Genomic DNA, 21,314 nt, shown 5'->3' with positions numbered 1-21,314 from the left:
CTGTAACTTCTTGGAAAATGTAGACACATTGTACAAGTTTGGCATACATTTAATCTGTGAAGACACATTTTGATGTTTGTGATGTACATGGATGTCATGTTTTGTTTTATAACTGGTGTATCTTTGCTCTCTTTACAGTCTTGGAACGATGGCATATGCTTTCACCTGAATGGTCTTTATGGCCTTTTCCACTTAAACAACTCGATGTAAATAGTAGATTTCCTCCTACTCTTCAGAGATGAACAACACGCACGTTCTAGACGTCATGTACTGCTCCAGCCTCCTTCTGTTGAACAGCACATGTGTGCTGGACCCCGAGGATTTCTTGAAGAACAGAAGCCGCAGCAGCTTTCAGCTGCCCACATTCACATCGGCTGCCAAGGCACGTGTAATAATCACGTTTGCCATCTTTGTTGTCTCAGCTTTCTGCAATCTAGCTGTGCTGTGGGCTGCTGCCCGCACCAGCCGGAAGAAGAGGTCTCATGTGAGGATTCTGATCCTGAATCTGACCGCAGCTGACTTACTGGTGACCTTCGTGGTCATGCCACTGGATGCTGTCTGGAACATAACCTTGCAGTGGCAGGCAGGGGACTTGGCTTGCCGCTTCCTGATGTTTCTGAAGCTTCTCTCAATGTACTCGTGTGCATTTGTCACTGTGGTGATCAGCATTGACCGGCAATCCGCCATCCTCAATCCACTTGCTATCAGTGATGCGAAGAAGAAGAACAAGATCATGTTGTGTGTGGCCTGGCTGATGAGTGCTCTGCTGTCCATGCCTCAGGTAATGAGATCCTTTTTTATATATAAAATGCGTTAGTGTGCATTTCTGAATGTATTTGTGATCCTTGGTCCGTGTTATAGACAGGACTCAGTCCCTGTTTGCATCTTGGCTCACCTTTAAATAGGTGAGCTGTGCAAAACAGGGAAAGTGTGACCTATTAAGAGAAAGTGGGCCCTTAGGGCAGCGCATTATTGAAATAGGACCTGCTGTTTGAAGCAGATGTTCCGCCGTTCTCTCTGCAGGCAGGACCTGCCCACATTTCAAAGATGGGATATACATCCCCCAGCTGGCGTGTGCAATGAGTGACTGCGCCTCCCTGCAGTAGGATGTCTGGGTGATGCATGAGACCCCCGTTCACCCATTCAAAGGGGCAGACTGACTCTGTACTACCTCTTTGTGGCACTACGTTAGTGCATCTCCTTCAGGAGACAACTCAAGACCTAGCTGTTCGAGCAATAGCAGGCCCCTTCCCCAAGCGCCTTGAGACCCTGCCGGGTGAGTAGCGCGCTATACAAGTGTTATGATTGATTGATTGATTGATGGAATATTTGTCTGGGTGCTCTCGTCCATAATGCAGTGCAGGCACAGAAACAAAGTGATTCCCTCTCTATCATGGGGCTAGGCAAATGACAACACTTCCCTTTAAAATAGCACCTGCCCTGTATGTACATTTGTGATATCTGTATTATAGAAGTAGATGCACAAAAATCTGTGCCCTCTTCTGTAATAATAGTTTTTGGAGCACGCATGCACAATTCAAAGTTTCAGTTTTGTAAATATCACAAAAAATCCAAAAAGATTATCAGTGGGGCTTTTGTAGTTCTTTTCTTTATTTTCATCAAACTCCAATCCCTTTGTCCTGCAGAATAAAGCATCTGGGTTTCCTCCTACAAATGGTATCAACAAAGGGGCTGTGGTGCTGAAATCATCATCTTCTCAGCTTTCAGGGACAAGCAGACTTTTGTCAGAAAACCAAAATGTTTTACAAAGTTTTGGCATTTTACTGGGACTTTTTACCTTTTTGTGCTGTCAACATCCTTCCAGTTAGTGGTAGAAATGGGTGCGAAAGCAATAATGGATCCTGGAAAGCTATACATTTCTAAAAAAGTAGACAACATTCTAAATTCAGCAAGGGGTCATTTCTGTAGATCCTTCAAAGTTTTTTTTGTAATAGAAACTAACAGTTGAAAATTAGGAAAATGTATTTATTTATTTCTGGTATTTATAGAGCGCGACACTCATCCCATAGGATATCACGGCGCTAAAAGAAAAAGGGGACTACTGAGATTATGCGGGGGGAGTTAGTTTTTTGGGAAAAGGTGGGTTTTGAGTTTTTGCCGGAATTGAAGGAGGTTTGTAGTGTGTCTAAGATCCATAGGTAACTCGTTCCATCGTTTGGCCGCCAGGTGTGAAAAGGCTCGTCCACCTGTCCTCGTTTTGTAGATGCGCTTGGGTTTTGCTAGGGCTGAGTTGTTGGATCTTAGGTTCCTGTTTGGAATATAAAATTCGATTTTCCCTTGCAGGATTGTAGGGCCTGTTTTGTGGAGGGCTTTGTGCGCGTGACAAAGTAGTTTGAAGGTGGCTCCCTGACGCATTGGTAGCCAGTGGAGTTTTTTCAGGCATGCTGATGCCGAATCTCGTTTGCCTTTGTTGCATACCAGTTTGGCTGCCTGGTTTTGAAGGACCTGTAAGCGGGAGAACAGCTGCTCGTTCATCCCTTCGAATAAGGCATTGCCATAGTCCAAGCGGCTAACCAGGAGGGCCTGGGTAATTGTACGCCGACAGTCCAGTGGGATCCAAGAGAAGATTTTAGCTAGGAGTTTCAAAATTGCAAATCCTTTGCCCCAGAGTATACATACGTGGTCTTTCATGGACAGTGCGTCGTCCATCATGATGCCAAGGTTTCTGGCGTACTGTTTCGGGGTGGGGGCTGTTCCCAGTGACGGTGGCCACCACGTATCATTCCATGATAGTTTGGCTCCTCCGAACAGTAATATTTCAGATTTTCCGGCATTGAGTTTAAGGCAGTGGTTGCGCATCCAGTCTGCCATTTCGGAGAGGCAACTGTTTAGTTTTTTTTTGGTTGTTTCCGATCTTTCGTCCATAGTCACCATCAGCTGTGTATCGTCGGCATATGAACATATGCTGATGCCCCACTTTCTTCCAATGTCAGCCAGAGATGAAACGTAGACATTAAAGAGAGTGGGGCTTAGTGAGGCCCCTTGTGGGACCCCACAGCCGATGGGACGGGGTTTTGAATGGAATTGGTCCATGTGCACTGCTTGGGTGCGGTTGCTTAGGAATGATTTAATCCATTTTAACGCTGTGGCTTGTACTCCTTTGCTCTGGAGGATGTTTAATAGGCATTTGTGCGACACCGTGTCAAACGCTGCTGACAGGTCTAGCAGTATCAGAGCCACAGATCCCCCTTGATCAGTGATGCATCTGACACTGTCCGACACTGCCAGCAACGTAGCTTCGGTGCTGTTGTTAGATCTAAAGCCGGTTTGGGTGGGGTCCAGAAGCGAGTTGTCCTCCAAGTATTTGGACAGTTGTGAGTTGACCATTTTCTCCAAAGCCTTGGAGAAATAAGGGAGCTGGGAGATTGGCCTGTAGTTCTCTGGGTTAAGGATGTCGGATCCGGCTTTCTTCAGGAGGGGGGTTACAGATGCGTGTTTCCAGGAGTCTGGAAAGGACGCGGAGGCGAGGGACTGATTAAAAAGTTTGGTAATGAGGGGGCAGAGTGTTGGTGCGATTTCTGAGAACACAAAGTGCGGGCAGGGGTCTGCAGGAGAGCCGGATTTGATTGCTTTAAGAACTGCTAACACCTCCTCTTCGGAGAGTGGTTGGAAGTTGGTTAGACGTGGGGAGTTGCCTACGTATAGATGGGCGTTGTCTTTGTCGGATGTAGGCTAGTATACGTCAGAGTTGTCGTAAGGGGTAGTGGGATGGGAGGGGGTAAAGGTAGAGTAAATTTTGTTAATTTTTTGGGAAAAGAAGGTGCTAATCCGTTCGCATGCTTCTGTTGAGGGGGTGAGGGTTTGTGAAGTACTGGATGGATTGCTAAGCTCTTTTACGATTTTGAACAACTCTTTTGCGGAGTTGTGGTTTTCGTGAATTTGTTGCGTGAAAAATGCTTTTTTTGCATCTCGAATGGCAAGGATGTATTGTCTCCTCTTGGTGATATAGTTAGCTCTGGTTTCGGAGTCTTTAGTTTGTCTCCATTGGTGTTCTGTTTTTTGACATTCCCTTTTAAGGCTCTTGAGGATGGGGGTGTACCATTTTTCATTGGTGGATGTTTTTTTCCTGACTTCCCGCAGGGGTGCTAGTTTGTCCAACGTTTGGCGGATTCCGGTTTCTAGCCGAACGACGTTGTTACAAATAGATGAATCGTCTGGTAAGGAGATATCTATTTCACGAAAGTGATTTTGGAAATTGGAGTCGTTGATTAGTCTCCAGGCTCTGTTGGAGGTGAGGGGGGTGGGTCTGGTCTTTACAGATTTGCCGGGAAGTTTAAAAGAGAATGAAAGCATGAAGTGATCGGACCAGGACAGGGGGAGGATTTCCTTGAAGATGGTCGACTCGATGTTAGTAAAAAGGAGATCCAGGGTGTGCCCTGCTATGTGCGTAGGGCCCTCGACCAGCTGCTTGAGTTGCAGGATTTCCATGTCATACTTGAGTTGTGTCGATCCAGGGGCATTGGTATTTTCGTAATGGACATTAAAGTCCCCAATGACCATGTCGTTTTTGTGTTTTAGGCACAAAGGGAGCAGTTGGTTCAGAAGTTTGGCGCTGACGCTGGTTTGTTGTCCTGGTGGATTGTAGACAACTGCGCCTGCTAGTATGATAAAATTCTCTGCGAGAATTTTAAATGATAGTAGCTCATGTTCGGGCTGAAATTGAAAATGAGTTGAAAAAAACAGCCCTTTATGCCAGCGTTTTCACCTGTAACTTCTTCTAAGTATGACAGATGTTTAAAAGCAATATATTGTTACATGTTCTGGACCCTCCTGTTGTGGGGATATATAGGACTTGTAGGTTCACCAAGAAACAGAGGAATCCAGAGCTAATAACTGAGCAGCGCCTTGAAGTGGTGTTTCATTTTGTGCCGGGTACATAGTAATTAATTTTTTAAAATATAAAGAGTGAAAAATAGGTATCAAAGACACCTATGTATTTCCGAGATGGGAAAAAAATATAGAGTTTAAAAACAGTAACTAATTGCACATCTCCAAAATTGTGGTTACTAGCCTGTGAATTGTAGGACATTTTTCAAAGTTACTTTTTTTACACATATTTTTACATTAGGAAGGCAGAAACGCATAGAAAGTCAATAGGTAATAACAGTTGCTCTACAATTCTGTGTTCTCCTAAGTCTCCCAATAAAAATGGTACCTCGCTTGTGTGGGTAGGCCCGAGACAGGAAACAGCCAAAAATGCAACGTGGACACACCACATTTTTACATTGAAAACAGTCCCTTTTTTACACAGTGTATAGCTGTGGATTTTGAACTCTAGCTCAGCCGCACCTAGAGAAACCTAGCAAACCTATACATTTTTAAAACCTAGACACCCAGGGGAATTCAGGATGGGGTGACTTGTCTGGTTCTCACCAGGTTCTGTTACCTAGAATCCATTGCAAGCCTCAAACCTTGTAAAAAAAACTATTTTCCTAAACTTTCTGTGATGGAAAGTTCTGGAATCTGAGTGGGTCCACAAAATTCCATCCAACCCGCATTTCTTAAAGTCTTCTGATACAAATGATACTTCACTTGTGTGGGTAGGCCTGGTGCCCGTGACAGGAAACGTCCCAAACGCAGCAGAGACACACCACATTTTTACAGTGAAAACTGCCCCTTTTTTCGCAAAGTAACTAGCTGTGGATTTTGAACCCTAGCTGTCAAGAGGACTAACCTGAACTCCTATGGTCTGTGGGGGCGATCAACGAGGGTCTTCAGAAGATAAGTTCCCAACTCCCAATTGCCCCTGCACCCAGAGATCTCTGAGCCCAGGAACGAAAGGGAAAGGGGAAGTGGATAACAAACAAGAGAGGCTGCCACACCCTGGTGTCGTCTAGGCTTGATGGAATTGAGGACACCTGCAAAAGTAACCACAAATTAATACGTCCCTTCAAGGAGTGGAATTACATTCACAGCACTGTTCAAGCAACTTTACACTTTTGTGATATCACAGTTCCGAGTTGTACCTGATAAGAGTGTGGGTTGAGCTGCTCTCCTAGGACGCTCGGATGACAATGGTAACGGCGTCGTATTCTGCTGATGCTAAGACCTTGCTTGGTGTGTGTGTGAGTAAGGGCATAACCTATATGCGCATATATTATAACCCCTAAACACTTCTCCGACTGGATACAGTTCAAGGATGAAGTGGAAACACTTGATGGCTTTGAACATCCCAATTAGGTCTGACAGAATAATTCTTATGTCTTTGTAGGTTCGGTTGAAGCTCGAGAGAAATGAACAACTAAGTCTCCAATGACTCTAGACACAGAGTTCACAAATTGGCTGCTGACTGGAAGCTGAAGGAACAGAACTGGAACCCTTGCTAACAGGAATTGACGAAGCAAACAGTTCCGACAAGTGTCCAATTCCAAATTAGCAATATCAGTTTGAAGTACAAGACGAACTTGATCGAGGGACCAACCAACGCTGAAGGATCTTCCGCTAGGAGCAGTCCGTAGCGGCTTACCTCACAACTACTGTAGCGGAGGTCAAAACAAGGCAAAAGCTGTGAATTCGGAAAGACCAAAAAACAGGATGCGAGGAGCTGTCCAAAACGAATCCTCTTCGGAAGGACAAAGTTCTGAGGAACGACAACCAAAATGAGAATCTGAGGAGACTCTCCGGAATGCTGCCGCTCGCTTCAGTATGACGGTTGAAGTGCGCAGTACTCAGGGATGGAGCGCACGAAATGGCCGCCCGCATTGTGAAAGACTAGAACGCTAACCTTGCGCTAAAGCGGCACAGCGCTGCCTTGACCTGCCGGGTATGCCGTTCTCGCCTCAATGAATTTCTGCACTCCCAGGAACGGTAATACCACGGAAATTCTTTGAGTCTTATTCCTGGCAGTGGGGAACAGCGGGTTGACACCAGGGCGGGCTTGACAGTACCCCCCACCAAAACCCCCCTTCCAGGTTTCAACGGGAACGTCTTGTGGAAAGCTGTCACTAATCTGGGAGCATGCACGTTATCACTGGGCTCCCAAGACCTCTCCTCAGGACCATAGCCTTTCCAATCTACTAAGTAGAACAACTTTCCCCTCTTAATCTTGGAATCAAGGATTCTTTTGACCTCAAACTCTTCAGAAGACTGGATTGAAATGGGTGCTGGAGGGGTTTCCCGCCTTAGTTGGGGCGGACTTTTCTTGACCAAGGAAACATGAAAAGTGGGATGGATTTTCATCGAGCTGGGAAGGGAGACTCTAACACTAACAGGGTTTATCATCTTGATCACCGGGAAAGGGCCTACAAACCTCGGTTGGAACTTCTTAGTCCCCCCAAGCCTCATGTGTTTGGTAGAGACCCAAACCAACTCTCCCGCTTTAAACTGAGGACTGTCCCTTCTTTTACGATCTGCTGACCTTTTATAATTAGCTTTAGCTTTGGAAAGATTAGCAAAGGCCTTCTGATAAGCTTGTTGTAAGTTCGATAGTACCTCTTGAGCCGCTGGGACCTCAACATCAGCTTTTCCTACCCTCATGTTTGGATGCCTACCGGAGTTCAAAAAGAACGGGGAGAAACCTGTGGCAGAATGGACAGAATTATTGTACGCAAATTCCGCAGTACTGAGTAAGGAGGGCCAGTCGCCTTCCCGATCCATAAGGTACAAACGGAGGTATTGCTCCAAATCTTGGTTCACCCGCTCAGTCTGTCCATCCGTTTCCGGATGGAAACTGGTGGACAGGCGAGAATCCACCCCCATTCCTTTTAAAAAAGATCTCCAAAAACGGGACACAAATTGAGGTCCACGGTCCGAGATCACCACCTTGGGAATCCCATGTAACCTGACCACATGTTGGACAAACAACTCTGCTAGTTGAGGAGCTGTTGGTAGGGATTTTAACGGAATGAAATGACTCATCTTGGAAAACTGATCTACCACCACCCAAATAGTAGTGCTACCTTGACTGGAGGGGAGATCAACAATAAAATCCATGGAGATGGTATGCCAAGGAGAAGGGGCCACAGGGAGGGGTTGGAGCAGACCTTGTGGAAGTTGTCTCATGACTTTGCCTTTGACACATTGCTCACAAGTGGCTATGAACTGTCTTACCTGAGCTTCCATGCCGGGCCAAATGAATTCTCTCTTGATCAACTCCGACGTCTTCGCTACTCCCTTATGGCCGGCTAACTGATGGTCATGACATTGCTTAATTATCCGGACTCGAAGATCTTCACTGGGAACGAACATCTTCCCTGACTGGTAAGGCTTCCCTTCTTTGACTTCACGATCAGGACCTCCTTTCACCCAACCTTCAAACTTCTGCTGTGAAAATTCCACCCGAATCTTGTTTTCCAGGTCGTCTTCAACTGCGGTGGCCACGATTTTCTCGGTGGGAATAACAAAACCTTTTTCCTGATGCTCAGCCTCACTTCCAAACTCCAACCGAGACAAGGCGTCTGCTTTCGCATTTGCAGCTCCAGGCTTATAGGTTAGGACAAAGTCATAGTCTGCAAAGAATAAAGACCATCTTAATTGTCGCGGAGTCAAAGTTCGAGCTGACTTCAAAAACTGGAGATTTCTGTGGTCTGTGAATACTGTAATGGGATGCTTGGCTCCCAAAAGGTAATGTCGCCAAACCTGGAAGGTATCCTTCACTGCTAATAACTCCTTATCAGCAATCGAATAGTTAATCTCAGCAGGAGTGAGTTTTCGCGAATGGTAAGCTACAGGATGGAGCTGACCCGTGTTCTTGTGTCGCTGGGATAAAATCCCTCCAATGGCCAGATTCGAGGCATCTGCCTCCACGAAGAATGGAACATTTAAATCAGGATGCTGAAGGATCGGTGCGGTGGTGAATGCCTCCTTCAAAGATTGAAAGGCCTCTTCAGTCGCTGAGTCCCACACAAATTTTTCGTTCTTCCGTAACAGTTTAGTGATTGGGCTAACCTTGCTGGAAAAATCATGGATGAACCGTCTGTAGAAATTTGCAAATCCAAGGAAACTTTGTATCTCCTTGACGGATCGAGGAGCTGGCCAACCCTTGATGGCTTGCAATTTGGTGTCATCCATGAACACTCCTTCCGGAGACAGAATGAATCCCAGGAACTCTACCTTGGATGAGTGGAAGACACACTTCTCAAGTTTCACAAACAACTGATTTTCGAGTAATCTGTTCAGAATGGCTCGCACATGGGTGACATGTTCTTCTCGGCTGTTAGAAAAAATCAAAATGTCGTCAATGTACACGACTGCGAAGCGATCCAAATATTCCCGAAGGATATCATTCACAAAGTGTTGGAACGCAGCCGGTGCATTACAGAGCCCGAAGGGCATCACTTGATATTCAAATAGGCCCAGCCGGGTGCGGAATGCTGTCTTCCATTCTTCTCCTTCTGCCATGCGAACCAAATGGTAAGCTCCTCGGAGATCGAGTTTTGTGTAAATACATGCTTCCTTGACCTGGTCCAAGAGCTCCGAAATGAGGGGCAAAGGATAGCGATTTTTCTTTGTGACCAAATTGAGTGCTCTATAGTCAATGCAGGTCCGCAGAGATCCATCCTTCTTAGGAATGAAAAAGAGCGGAGACGACACCGGGGACTGGGATGGTCGTATGAATCCATTGGCCAAATGCCGCTCAATGTATTCCTTGAGGTGTTCGTTCTCCGGTTCTGAAAGGGCATAAATGCGACTGCACGGAAGTGCTGCTCCAGGCTCCAATTCTATGCGACAGTCGTAAACACGATGAGGAGGTAACTTCTGTGCCTCCTGTTCATTGAACACCTCCTTCAAGTCTTGATATTCTTCCGGAATCTCAGGTATCTCCAGAGAACAAATTGTTTGGACTTGACCCGCCAGACTAGAGGACAGGGACTGCTGAAGTTCCCCCGGAGAGGATGCCTTACAGTGTTCTAGACAATATTCCGATGACATCTCCAATGTACGCTTGGCCCAATCGATCTTAGGATTATGTTCGGTGAGCCAAGGCAGACCAAGGATGAGCTGAAACTGCGGGGCATCAATCAAATTAAATCGCACCAAACTCCGATGGCTCCCTGGACCGAATACGGTAATGGTCTCTGTATCTGCTACGATGGGTCCTGAAGACAGGTTAGTTCCGTCAACTGCTCGCACCAACTCAGGCTTTAATTTCTTCTCAAATCGAATTCCCAGAGATTTAGCAAATTGAATATCGCAAAAATTCCCAGTGGCTCCAGAATCGATCATAATTGAGACATGCTGATGAACATTTTCTCCAAACTGAATCCTACTGGACAAGATAAGATGTGGTGCTGCACATTGTAAGGTATTTGCCAAAGACTGCGATTTTGGGGCCGACTCTTGTGTCGCTTCCACCAGGGCAACCCCGTCTACTGGTGGAGCCGATCTTTTACCGTCGTAGACTTCTTCAGTCTCTTCGGGCACTCACGAACAAAATGGCCCGGTAAACCACAATACATACACAGTTTTCCCGCCCGACGCTTCTCTCGTTCTTCCATACTGAGAGGGCCTCGTACTGAGCCGATTTGCATTGGTTCCTCGGCCTGGGTGCCTTCAAGGCTCTTACTGGCCTCAGTTCGAGCTCGGTCCAACCTTGGCGGGGCTGATCGGAAATCCTTGCGTCTCTCACTCCGCCTCTCAGACTGGCGCTGGTCGATGTGTAAAACTAAGTCGATCAACTCCGACAAATCTGTGGGTCTCTTAGGAATTTGAGCTAAACCATCCTTGAGCTCATCTTTAAGTCCTCTGTAAAAAATAGCTGCTCTCTTGGCCGCAGGCCAACTGGTTTCTACGATGAGCTGATTAAATTGTGCAATATAAGCAACTAACTCCTTATTGCCCTGTCTGAGATCCAACAATTCGTTGTCGGTGGCCTGTGAAATGGTCCTCCTATCGAAAATGCGTAAGAATTCTGCTTTGAAATCTTCAAACTTGTAGAGTACCGGATCATTAGCAGAGACCAAGGGTAGAGACCACGCTGCTGCATCTCCACTCAGATAAGACAGAACAAAAGCCACCTTTGACTGGTCTTCCTTAAACAAAATGGGTTTGCACAAAAAATGCAACGAGCATTGTGTCAGAAAAATTTGGGCCTTATGTGGGTCCCCTTGAAACCTCTCTGGAGGAGCTAATGGAATAGTGGGTGACATGGCATGTACCACTTGGGTTGTTAACTCTGAGGAAGATGAGGGGGAAGCAAAACTCTGAAACTTCGATCTTTCAAAACTGGGGTTGGTACTAGTAGCTAACTCATCTAATCTTTGCCGTAGATGACTAGTCTCTTGATTGGATTTCTTAATCTCCTCCTGAGTGTCGCTCAACTGTTTTTGCATTCCCTCTAGCACTGAGGTCAAGGCCTTCATATCCCAACCCTCAGTCATCTCGCCCAGACAGAAGGCACAACGTGTCTATTGGCACTTCAATCTGTCAAGAGGACTAACCTGAACTCCTATGGTCTGTGGGGGCGATCAACGAGGGTCTTCAGAAGATAAGTTCCCAACTCCCAATTGCCCCTGCACCCAGAGATCTCTGAGCCCAGGAACGAAAGGGAAAGGGGAAGTGGATAACAAACAAGAGAGGCTGCCACACCCTGGTGTCGTCTAGGCTTGATGGAATTGAGGACACCTGCAAAAGTAACCACAAATTAATACGTCCCTTCAAGGAGTGGAATTACATTCACAGCACTGTTCAAGCAACTTTACACTTTTGTGATATCACAGTTCCGAGTTGTACCTGATAAGAGTGTGGGTTGAGCTGCTCTCCTAGGACGCTCGGATGACAATGGTAACGGCGTCGTATTCTGCTGATGCTAAGACCTTGCTTGGTGTGTGTGTGAGTAAGGGCATAACCTATATGCGCATATATTATAACCCCTAAACACTTCTCCGACTGGATACAGTTCAAGGATGAAGTGGAAACACTTGATGGCTTTGAACATCCCAATTAGGTCTGACAGAATAATTCTTATGTCTTTGTAGGTTCGGTTGAAGCTCGAGAGAAATGAACAACTAAGTCTCCAATGACTCTAGACACAGAGTTCACAAATTGGCTGCTGACTGGAAGCTGAAGGAACAGAACTGGAACCCTTGCTAACAGGAATTGACGAAGCAAACAGTTCCGACAAGTGTCCAATTCCAAATTAGCAATATCAGTTTGAAGTACAAGACGAACTTGATCGAGGGACCAACCAACGCTGAAGGATCTTCCGCTAGGAGCAGTCCGTAGCGGCTTACCTCACAACTACTGTAGCGGAGGTCAAAACAAGGCAAAAGCTGTGAATTCGGAAAGACCAAAAAACAGGATGCGAGGAGCTGTCCAAAACGAATCCTCTTCGGAAGGACAAAGTTCTGAGGAACGACAACCAAAATGAGAATCTGAGGAGACTCTCCGGAATGCTGCCGCTCGCTTCAGTATGACGGTTGAAGTGCGCAGTACTCAGGGATGGAGCGCACGAAATGGCCGCCCGCATTGTGAAAGACTAGAACGCTAACCTTGCGCTAAAGCGGCACAGCGCTGCCTTGACCTGCCGGGTATGCCGTTCTCGCCTCAATGAATTTCTGCACTCCCAGGAACGGTAATACCACGGAAATTCTTTGAGTCTTATTCCTGGCAGTGGGGAACAGCGGGTTGACACCAGGGCGGGCTTGACACTAGCTCTGCCGGCACCTAGGGAAACCTAGCAAACCTATACATTTTTGAGAACTAGACACCCAGAAAAATCCAGGAGGGGGTGACTTGTGTGACTCTCACCAGGTTTTGTTACCCTGAATCCTTTGCAAACCTGAAACTTTGTAAAGAAAAACTATTTTCCTCACCTTTCTGTGATCGAAAGTTCTGGAATCTGTGTGGGTCCACACAATTCCATCCAACCTGCATTCCCTAAAGTCTTCTGATACAAATGATTCATCACTTGTGTGGGTAGGCCTAGTGCCCGTGACAGGAAAGGTCTCAAAATGCAACAGAGACACACCACATTTTTACAGTGAAAACTGACCCTTTTTTCGCAAAGTACCTAGCTGTGGATTTTGAACCCTAGCTCTGCCGGCATCTAGGGAAATCTAGCAAACCTATACATTTTTTAAAACTAGACACCCAGGGAAATCCAGGAGGGGGTTAATTGTGTTGCTCCCACCAGGTTCTGTTACCCAGAATCCCCTGCAAACCTCAAACATTTTGAAAAAATAAATTTTCCTGACATTTCTTTGATTGAAAGTTCTGGAATCTGCGTGTATCCATAAAATTCCACCTACTCCGCATTTCCAAAAGTCTTCTGATGAAAATGGTACCTCACTGCTGTGGTTGTGCCTAGTGCCCGCAACAGGAAACGGACCAAATTCCAACATGGACCCACCACATTTTCACGTTAAAAGCTGAGCCTTTTTTTGCAAAGTGCCTAGCTGTAGATTTTGAACCCTAGCTCTGCCTGCCCCCAAGAAAACCTAGCAAACCTATTCATTTTTTAAAACTAGACACCCAGGGGGGGGCGTGGCTAGCAGCCAAGCATGGCGGACGCCTAGAGTGAGAGCTCCCGAGGGCACTGCAGCCTTCTGATAAATCCGACATACTAATCCGACACCTAGCACGCCTGAAGCGGCGGCGTTCGGGTCCGGGACCCAAGCGGTGTCACCGGTCCAATTTGTGAGGGAATCGGCGCACCGGAGCCTGATCTACGTCGTGCGACAAATCAGGGCCTAGGACCGGAGGAACAGCACCGGTCTCGAGTGACATCCAGGCCCCGGCGGAAGTGAGGCCGGGCCGGCTGTGGAAAGTGGAAGCACCCCGGTACCTGCCCGGAACCCGGAGCAAGCCTGACACCCCCGGCGTCATCCAGTGGCACGAGGACTACCGCGATCACCAAGCGGGACCGGAGCAGCACCAAGGTCAGTGGGACCCCAATCTCGGCCGCGCGAAGCGGTACAGACACCCCCCTCAGCGCGAGAGCCTAGCGGACGGCGGAGCACCACGGGGCACCATCGGGGAGGCCAACACTATCGCCCCAGTCTTGAGGAAGGCAACGTCGGTGCCCCAGGGGGTAGGCGCCATACCAGCAGCATTTGTGAACCTCAGAGGGGACCCTTAGGACCCGCATACTACCGGCAACACCGACACAGAGGCAGGAACTCGGTGAGCGGGGGGGCGGCTGCCCGGGCCCAGAACCAACACTGTCAGCTGTTGCGGGGGGGTGAGGAGCAAAGGAGCCATTCCAGCCCTGAAAGAGGGCATCGGGGGCAGCAACTCAGAGTAGCCCAGTGACTCACAGACACCCGCGCTGACACGCAGGGAGGCTTCCGCGGACACCGGAGGGGGCCACTCCATCCGCCACCTACCAGACTACACTTCTCTGGCTAACACCCACTAACGGCGACTTCGGACGGAGCGCAGGTCACGGTCCCGCAGGGCCTATCACGGGATTTCATAGGCCCCAGCACCATGGCGGGCAAAGGCCTCAGGAGTGGGTCCACGCAAGCTAAATTGGACAAATTCGCCTATGGACACCAGGGTCAACAACAGAATACTGGGCGATCCTCCACAGGGAACGCCCAAGAAGCAGAAAAAACGACAAAAATAACGCTGGAAGACATCATGAGAACGCTCTCAGAGGTGAAAACGACGGTGGGCGCCATCTCCTCGGATGTCTCCCTGCTGCGAGCGGACTTTCACAAAATGGCGGAAAGGGTCTCGCAGGTAGAAGTGGTCACAAAATCGCTCGTGGAGGACACCTCGGAGCTACAAGTGGCAATGGAAAGGATGCAGAAAGTGACCAAGCTCCTCCACGACAAGCTGGACGACCAGGAAGGGCGTTCAAGACGAAACAACGTACGTATCCTTGGACTTCCTGAGACGGAAGGGAAAGGGGCCATGGACCTCTATGTAGAAGACCTCATCAAAAGCAAACTCCAGCCCAAAGGCCTATCTCAATTCTTCTCGGTAGAGAGAGCTCACAGAGTCCCGGGAGGTCCGCCCAAGACCGGGGCAACACCAAGACCGGTACTGGCCCGGCTCTTTAATTTCAGAGACAGAGACGCAATTCTACAAGCGGCAAGAAACTCGCCACCAGTACGGATCCAAAATGCGACTCTAGCGTTTTTTCCAGACTACACGGCGGAGGTGGCCAGGCGACGCAAATCCTTCACGGAGGTCAAAAAGGCACTACGAGACAGAGAATTGCCGTACTCCATGATGTTCCCTGCTAAATTACGGATAGTGGCCGAGGGAAAGACTTGGTTCTTTGACACACCAGAGGTGGCTCAAGAATGGCTGGAGGGCTGGAGACCGACGGGACAGCGACACCGCTCACAGCGAGACCGACCACGTCACCGTACTGAAAGGCCAACACCCAGTCAGTCCTCCCTTCCGCCGCATCAGGGAGGCGAGGAAGAAATAGAATCGGATCTTGAGAGAGACCCGCTAGACTCTGGACAAGTGGCTCCAGTGTGAAACTGAACAATATTGTTTTGGGACTGTGTGGGCCGCGGGTGCCGTGATTCGGACGCGGCTGAGTAGGGTGGGCACAGGCGGTGCCCAAAGGAGACTCACCAACCCCACGAGCAAGTGAGATGTCTAGGGGAGGGTTAAAGCACTCTGCACAGTTGGGGAAGCGGGCGGGAGTTTGTCCGTGGAGCAGGGTAGCAGGGAGGGGGGATGGGATTGAAGTTTACATGTTGGGATGTTTAAATTTGTTTGTAGTCGTCGTTTCACACCTACATTGCACTATCGCCCCGACATCTGTATATCTCCAACACAGGGCGGCACAGATCGACACATGGGTTACGCCACTGCACACGTTGTGTGCAAAACTCCCTCTTCAGCTTAATGGCCAGGCCACTTAATCACGCGCCCAATGTGGACTCCTCCACAGCCGGGGGGGTTCCCCCACTTCGCATACTAACATGGAATGTCCGGGGCCTGGGTGACAAAATCAAGAGGGGATTAGTCCTGCAGGCCATAAAACGACAGAACCCAGATATAGTCCTCCTACAAGAAACCCACCTCACGGGGTCCACCTGCAAAGCTCTAGACAGACGTGGCTACACAATGGCGGTACACGCAGACTTCACTACTGGCTCCAGGGGAACAGGCATACTGGTGAGAAAGTCTTCCCCCTTTATTGTAACCCGCAGTGTGGCAGATGACCAGGGTCGATTTGCTGCGATCCATGGACAGTGGGAGGGCAAGGCTCTCAATGTAATATCAGTATATGTTCCCCCAGCCCTACACTCTGTGGCTCTGCCAGCACTGGGCAAGTTCCTTCTTGATCTCCCCGATGGCGACACGATTGTTGGGGGGGACTTTAACGCAATCATGGATCCACTTAAGGACGCCTTTCCCTCTAGGTCCCGACCCCGAGATGCTGCACCGCTGTCGGACTTTGTGGAAGCACTAGGCCTCACGGACATCTGGCGTCACTTGCACACTGAGACCACACAATACACTTATTACTCGGCGGTACATAATAGCCTTTCTCGTATAGATTACTTCATGGCATTGGGTCTGGGACTGGATATGGTAGACAAAGTTGACACACTACCCAGGGGAATCTCAGACCATTCTCCTATTCTCCTATCGCTTACCACCGGGGGGAAAAGAAAGGCCCGAATTTACCCGATCTACCCCAATTTTTTAAAAATCCCCAAGATTCGGAAAAAACTAAAACTGGTGACAACGCAGTATTTTGCGGAGAACACTGGCACAGTGGTGTCACCTTCCACCCTATGGGAGGCATACAAAACGGTCCTCAGGGGGGCGGCCATTTCCACGATTACGGGACACAGACGGGACTCACGGAAGGGCCTCACAGACCTGGAACTTGCACTCGACACAGCAAATACTGCACACATGGCAGACCCCTCCCCGTCCACGACACACACCCTCACGATTAGACAACAACAATACCTAGCACACCTCAAAACGACTGAGAAAGGATATATAGCAAACACTCGCCATAGGGTTTACGATGTGGGTGATAAAGCGGGTCATATGTTGGCATGGTTGGATAAGAAAGGGAGTGGAACGAGAGGTATTCAAAGGCTTCACACGGAGGAGGGGCGGACACTGGTACACCCAGAAGAAATAGTTTGCGAGTTAGCACGACACTATCGGGCAATATACACACCAGAACGTAGGGTCACACGGCAGATGGCAACGGCAACTCTTGCAGACATTACTATCCCCAGCATCGCACAAGAGGATAGGGACGTCCTAGAACTAGACCCGACGGAGGAAGAGATCCAGCTGGCGATCCAGGCGCTGCAGTCCGGTAAAGCACTGGGCCCTAACGGGATACCGGTGGAGTGGTACAAATCCATGGCCCCAGACCTCAGTGCTCCACTACTGGCCATGTACTTGGAGAGCAGGGACAGACTAGAGCTGCCGCTCGATCAACGCACAGCGACGATTGTAACGATTCCCAAACCGGGGAAACCCCCGACAGAATGTACCTCGTATCGCCCGATATCATTATTGAACATCGAGGCCAAGATACTAGCCAAACTTCTAGCTACCCGCCTACTGCCCCACCTCCACACCTTGATCCACCCTGATCAGTCGGGCTTTATGCCTCATAGGAGCACTGCGATGAACCTAAGGCGAGTACACGGAGTGTTGGCCCGAGCGCACCTCCTCACGGAGCAGGCTGTGATTCTCTCTCTCGACGCTAAAATGGCGTTCGACTTGGTAGAGTGGGAATATCTCTTCATGGTACTGGAGCGTATGGGATTTGGGCCAAAATACATAGCATGGGTACGACTGCTTTATACAAAACCCGTTGCACAGGTAGTAGCCAACGGCCACATTTCACCGAGTTTCCCGCTGGGCAGAGGGACTAGACAGGGCTGCCCCCTGTCCCCCCTGCTCTTCGCACTGGTGCTCGAACCTCTGGCCATACAGATCAGATCCACACCCCTGTTCACGGGAATCAAATGGGAGGAGGGGTGGGAAGACAAAGTCTCGCTATACGCGGACGACATGCTCATCTACATGACCACGCCTGATACCGGCATCCCAGCCCTCCTAGACTTATGTGACACGCACGGGCGAACATCGGGCTACACTCTAAATTGGTCAAAATCCACCTTATATACGTTGAAAGGCCCGGCGCCGAGAGTACGGGGGAACTGTCCGCTGCTTACGGCATCGACTTCTTTCAAATACTTAGGTATTGTTATCACAAGCGGGGAAGCAGACTTTTTTGCTCACAACCTGAAGCCACCCATAGATCGCCTGCGAGCAGATGTTAAACATTGGGCGGCCCTGCCCCTGACCCTACTGGGAAGGGCGGCATTATACAAGATGATGGCCCTCCCGAGGCTCCTTTATGTCCTCGAAAATACTCCCCACCTGGTACCACCGCGCTACTTTCAACAGATTGTGGCACTGGTTACTGTCCTGCTCTGGAATACGGGTCCGGCACGTATAGCGTACGACAAGCTTGTAAAAAGCTGGTACGAGGGGGGCATAGCGCTCCCCAACATTCAGCTATATTATTGGGCTGCCCAACTCAAAATTATAAACTACTGGATTCACGCCCCGAAAGACGACCCGGCCTACCGGGCGGATTGGTCGCAACTTGGGACGGACTGTATGCTGTCTGTGCTCTACAACAAGTCACAACTGAAAACCCTGACTGGCCCGACCAAACACACGGCGACCCTCTGGCACTTGGCACAGGCCCGTCTAGGATGGGCAGGTCGAATCACAAAAATGACCCCCTTGTGGGACACAAAGACACTGGGAAACCTGAGGGGCTGTAAGGGGTTTGAGCGATGGGATTCCATTGGCATCTCTACAGTAGGAGACCTCTGGGACAATGACACAGTGATACCGTTTCCGCACCTACAACAACAGTACGATCTTGGCCCCACCGAGACGTTTCGATATGTCCAAATTAGGCATGCACTACTGCAAGCAATCCCTACAGGCACCACTCTACCGGACTCCTCCCCGCTGGAGGACAGACTGCTAACGGAATTCATGCTCCAAAGCGCCACCTCCCTCACTTATAAAAAACTGCTTAACAATCTCAAAGACCCAACGCTAAAACTGAAAGAAAAATGGGAAAGGGAACTAGGTGAGACAGACGAATTCGAATGGAATGAGGCGCTGGCCTCCCCGAAGGAGGTCGGAATTTCTAGTAGGCTCAGATTGGTACAACTTAAAATCCTACACCGCATATACTACACCAGGACACTGCTGCACACAATACAGAGAGCACCACACCCCTTTTGTTTGAGAGGCTGTGGGGAGGAGGGTACACTAATACACACACTATGGGAATGCCCGCGAATACGCGAATTCTGGAGACAGATACTCCGCTCAATCTCCCAGGCCCTTAAACTCTCCATATTACCTGAACCGCGCAAATGCCTTTTAAACATCTGGGACCCCAACGACTTGGGTAGATACGACCTGATTTGGGCATCATTGGCTATGACAGTGGCTAAGCGGGATATAGCGCAGAAATGGGGAGCGCCAGACGTACCCACTGCCAGTAGATGGGCCAAAAACATGGACGTCCTAATGGTGACGGAAAGAGCAGTTTACGTGCTTCGAGCAGCGCCACGGAAGTGGAACAAGGTCTGGGCGGCATGGAACAAATACAGAGGGGAGATATGTGAACCCCTACCAGAGGGTGAGGACTCAGACTCGGAGGGGGAGGAGGAGTAACTGAATGCAGGCGTGGCAAGTGCCTCAATAGCGGGACAATGAAACATGAGTGGCACTGACCTGGCAGTATTCCACAGAGCAAGTGGAGACACAGGAAACTAAGTGATGTGGGTGAACAAGGGGCGACGATGACTCGGGGGGGGGGGGGGTTAGTTGGGAAGTTTGTTGATAATGTTTTGCAGAAAATGAGATGCTGACATCACTGATACATGAGGGAAGGGCTATCAGGAAGCTGTGATTTGCACACTGTAACGAACAATTAATGTGTATGTAGAACTCGAGAGGCCATGGGCAGCGCAGTCCGGGCTACCGGAAGGCCGATCGTCAATTGTAGAAATGATGATTTACACATTATGTAACGATTGCCGGAAAACTGTATGCAACTGATTGTCCACTATTCCTTCCTGTCAATAAAGTTTTTAAAAAAAAAAACTAGACACCCAGGGAAATCAAGTAGGGGGTGACTTGTGTGGCACGCACCATAATCTGTTACCCAGAACGCCCTGCAAACCTCAAACTTTGTCCCAAAAAACTCATTTTCCTCACATTTCTGTGATGGAAAATTCTGGAATCTGCATGGGCCCACAAAATTTCACCCACCCCGCATTCCTTAAAGTCTTCCAATAAAAATGGTACCTCACTCGAGTGGGTGGGCCAAGTACCTGCTACAAGCAAGGGTCCAAAATGTATTGAGGAGACATCCAAATTACCTATCACAAAAGAACCTGGTTTTGCAAGGGAAGTCACCTGGGATTTTGGCCCCGGGCTCGGCGGCTATGTTGGGAAACTACCAAACCCGCATATTTCTGAAAACTAGATACCCAGGGGAGTTCAGCGAGGTATAACTTGCATGGACACCCCTAATGTTTTCCTACCCAGAATTCCCTGCAAACCTCAAATTTAGGTAAAAGAAGTCACATTTGTCTCAAACTTCTGTGTGGTCTTCCAATAAAAATGGTACCTCACTGGGTGGGCCAAGTGCTCGCGACAGGCAAGGGCCCAAAACGTATTCTGGGTAGGAAAACGTTGGGGGGTCAATGTAAGCCAAACCTTCTTGGACTACCCCGGGTGTCTACTTTTCAGAAATGTGTGGGTTTGGTAGGTTTCTCTAGATGCCCGCCGAGCCCGGGGCAAAAAACCCAGATGACCCCCCTTCCAAAACCAGGTTGTTTTGGGCTAAGCAATTTTGCTGTCTCCACAGTACATTTTGTGCGTATTTTCTGTTGTGGGCACTAGGCCTACCCACACAAGTGAGGTACCATTTTTATCTGGAAACTGGGGGGAACGCTGGTTGGTTGGAAATTTGTGGTGGTCCGGTGATCCTACAACTTTCCCACACTGAAAAGTAAGTAAAACATAATTTTTGTAAGCTAAATTTGAGGTTTACAGGTGACGCTTGGTAGGAAAATGTTGGGAGATCCACTTAAGCTGCACTGTCCTGGAAACCTCTTTTCATAAATGTCTGGGTTTTGTAGGTCTCCTTAGATGGCTGCTGAGTCCGGGACCAAAAATGCAGATGACACCCTTGAAAAAACAGGTCATTTTGTGATAGATATGTGGACAAATGTGCTTTTGGTACTGTACTTGCAGACATCTAGGGAACCTAAAAAACCCAGGTATTTCTAAAAACTATACACCTGTGGGAGTCCAGGAAGGTATGGAATATCTGTGTGGTAACAATGTGAGATAACTGA

General features: G+C 48.7%; 1 protein-coding gene across 1 annotated transcript in view; it reads left to right on the top strand.

Annotated features, from left to right (window-relative positions):
• Positions 1-238: 238 nt before the first annotated feature.
• Positions 239-21,314, top strand: part of LOC147733551 (gonadotropin-releasing hormone II receptor-like) — a 228,688-nt gene continuing 207,612 nt past the window's right edge. Inside the window, exon 1 of the mRNA XM_086958981.1 lies at positions 239-781. Coding sequence (XP_086815107.1) covers positions 239-781 — 543 coding nt within the window. The remainder of the gene's footprint in view (positions 782-21,314) is intronic.

The sequence above is a fragment of the Lissotriton vulgaris genome, chromosome 2_1, assembly GCF_964263255.1.
Source record: "Lissotriton vulgaris chromosome 2_1, aLisVul1.2, whole genome shotgun sequence".
Classification (NCBI taxonomy): domain Eukaryota; kingdom Metazoa; phylum Chordata; class Amphibia; order Caudata; family Salamandridae; genus Lissotriton; species Lissotriton vulgaris.
Note: the sequence above shows the minus strand (reverse complement) of the source record. Positions and strands in the feature narration are given on the sequence as shown.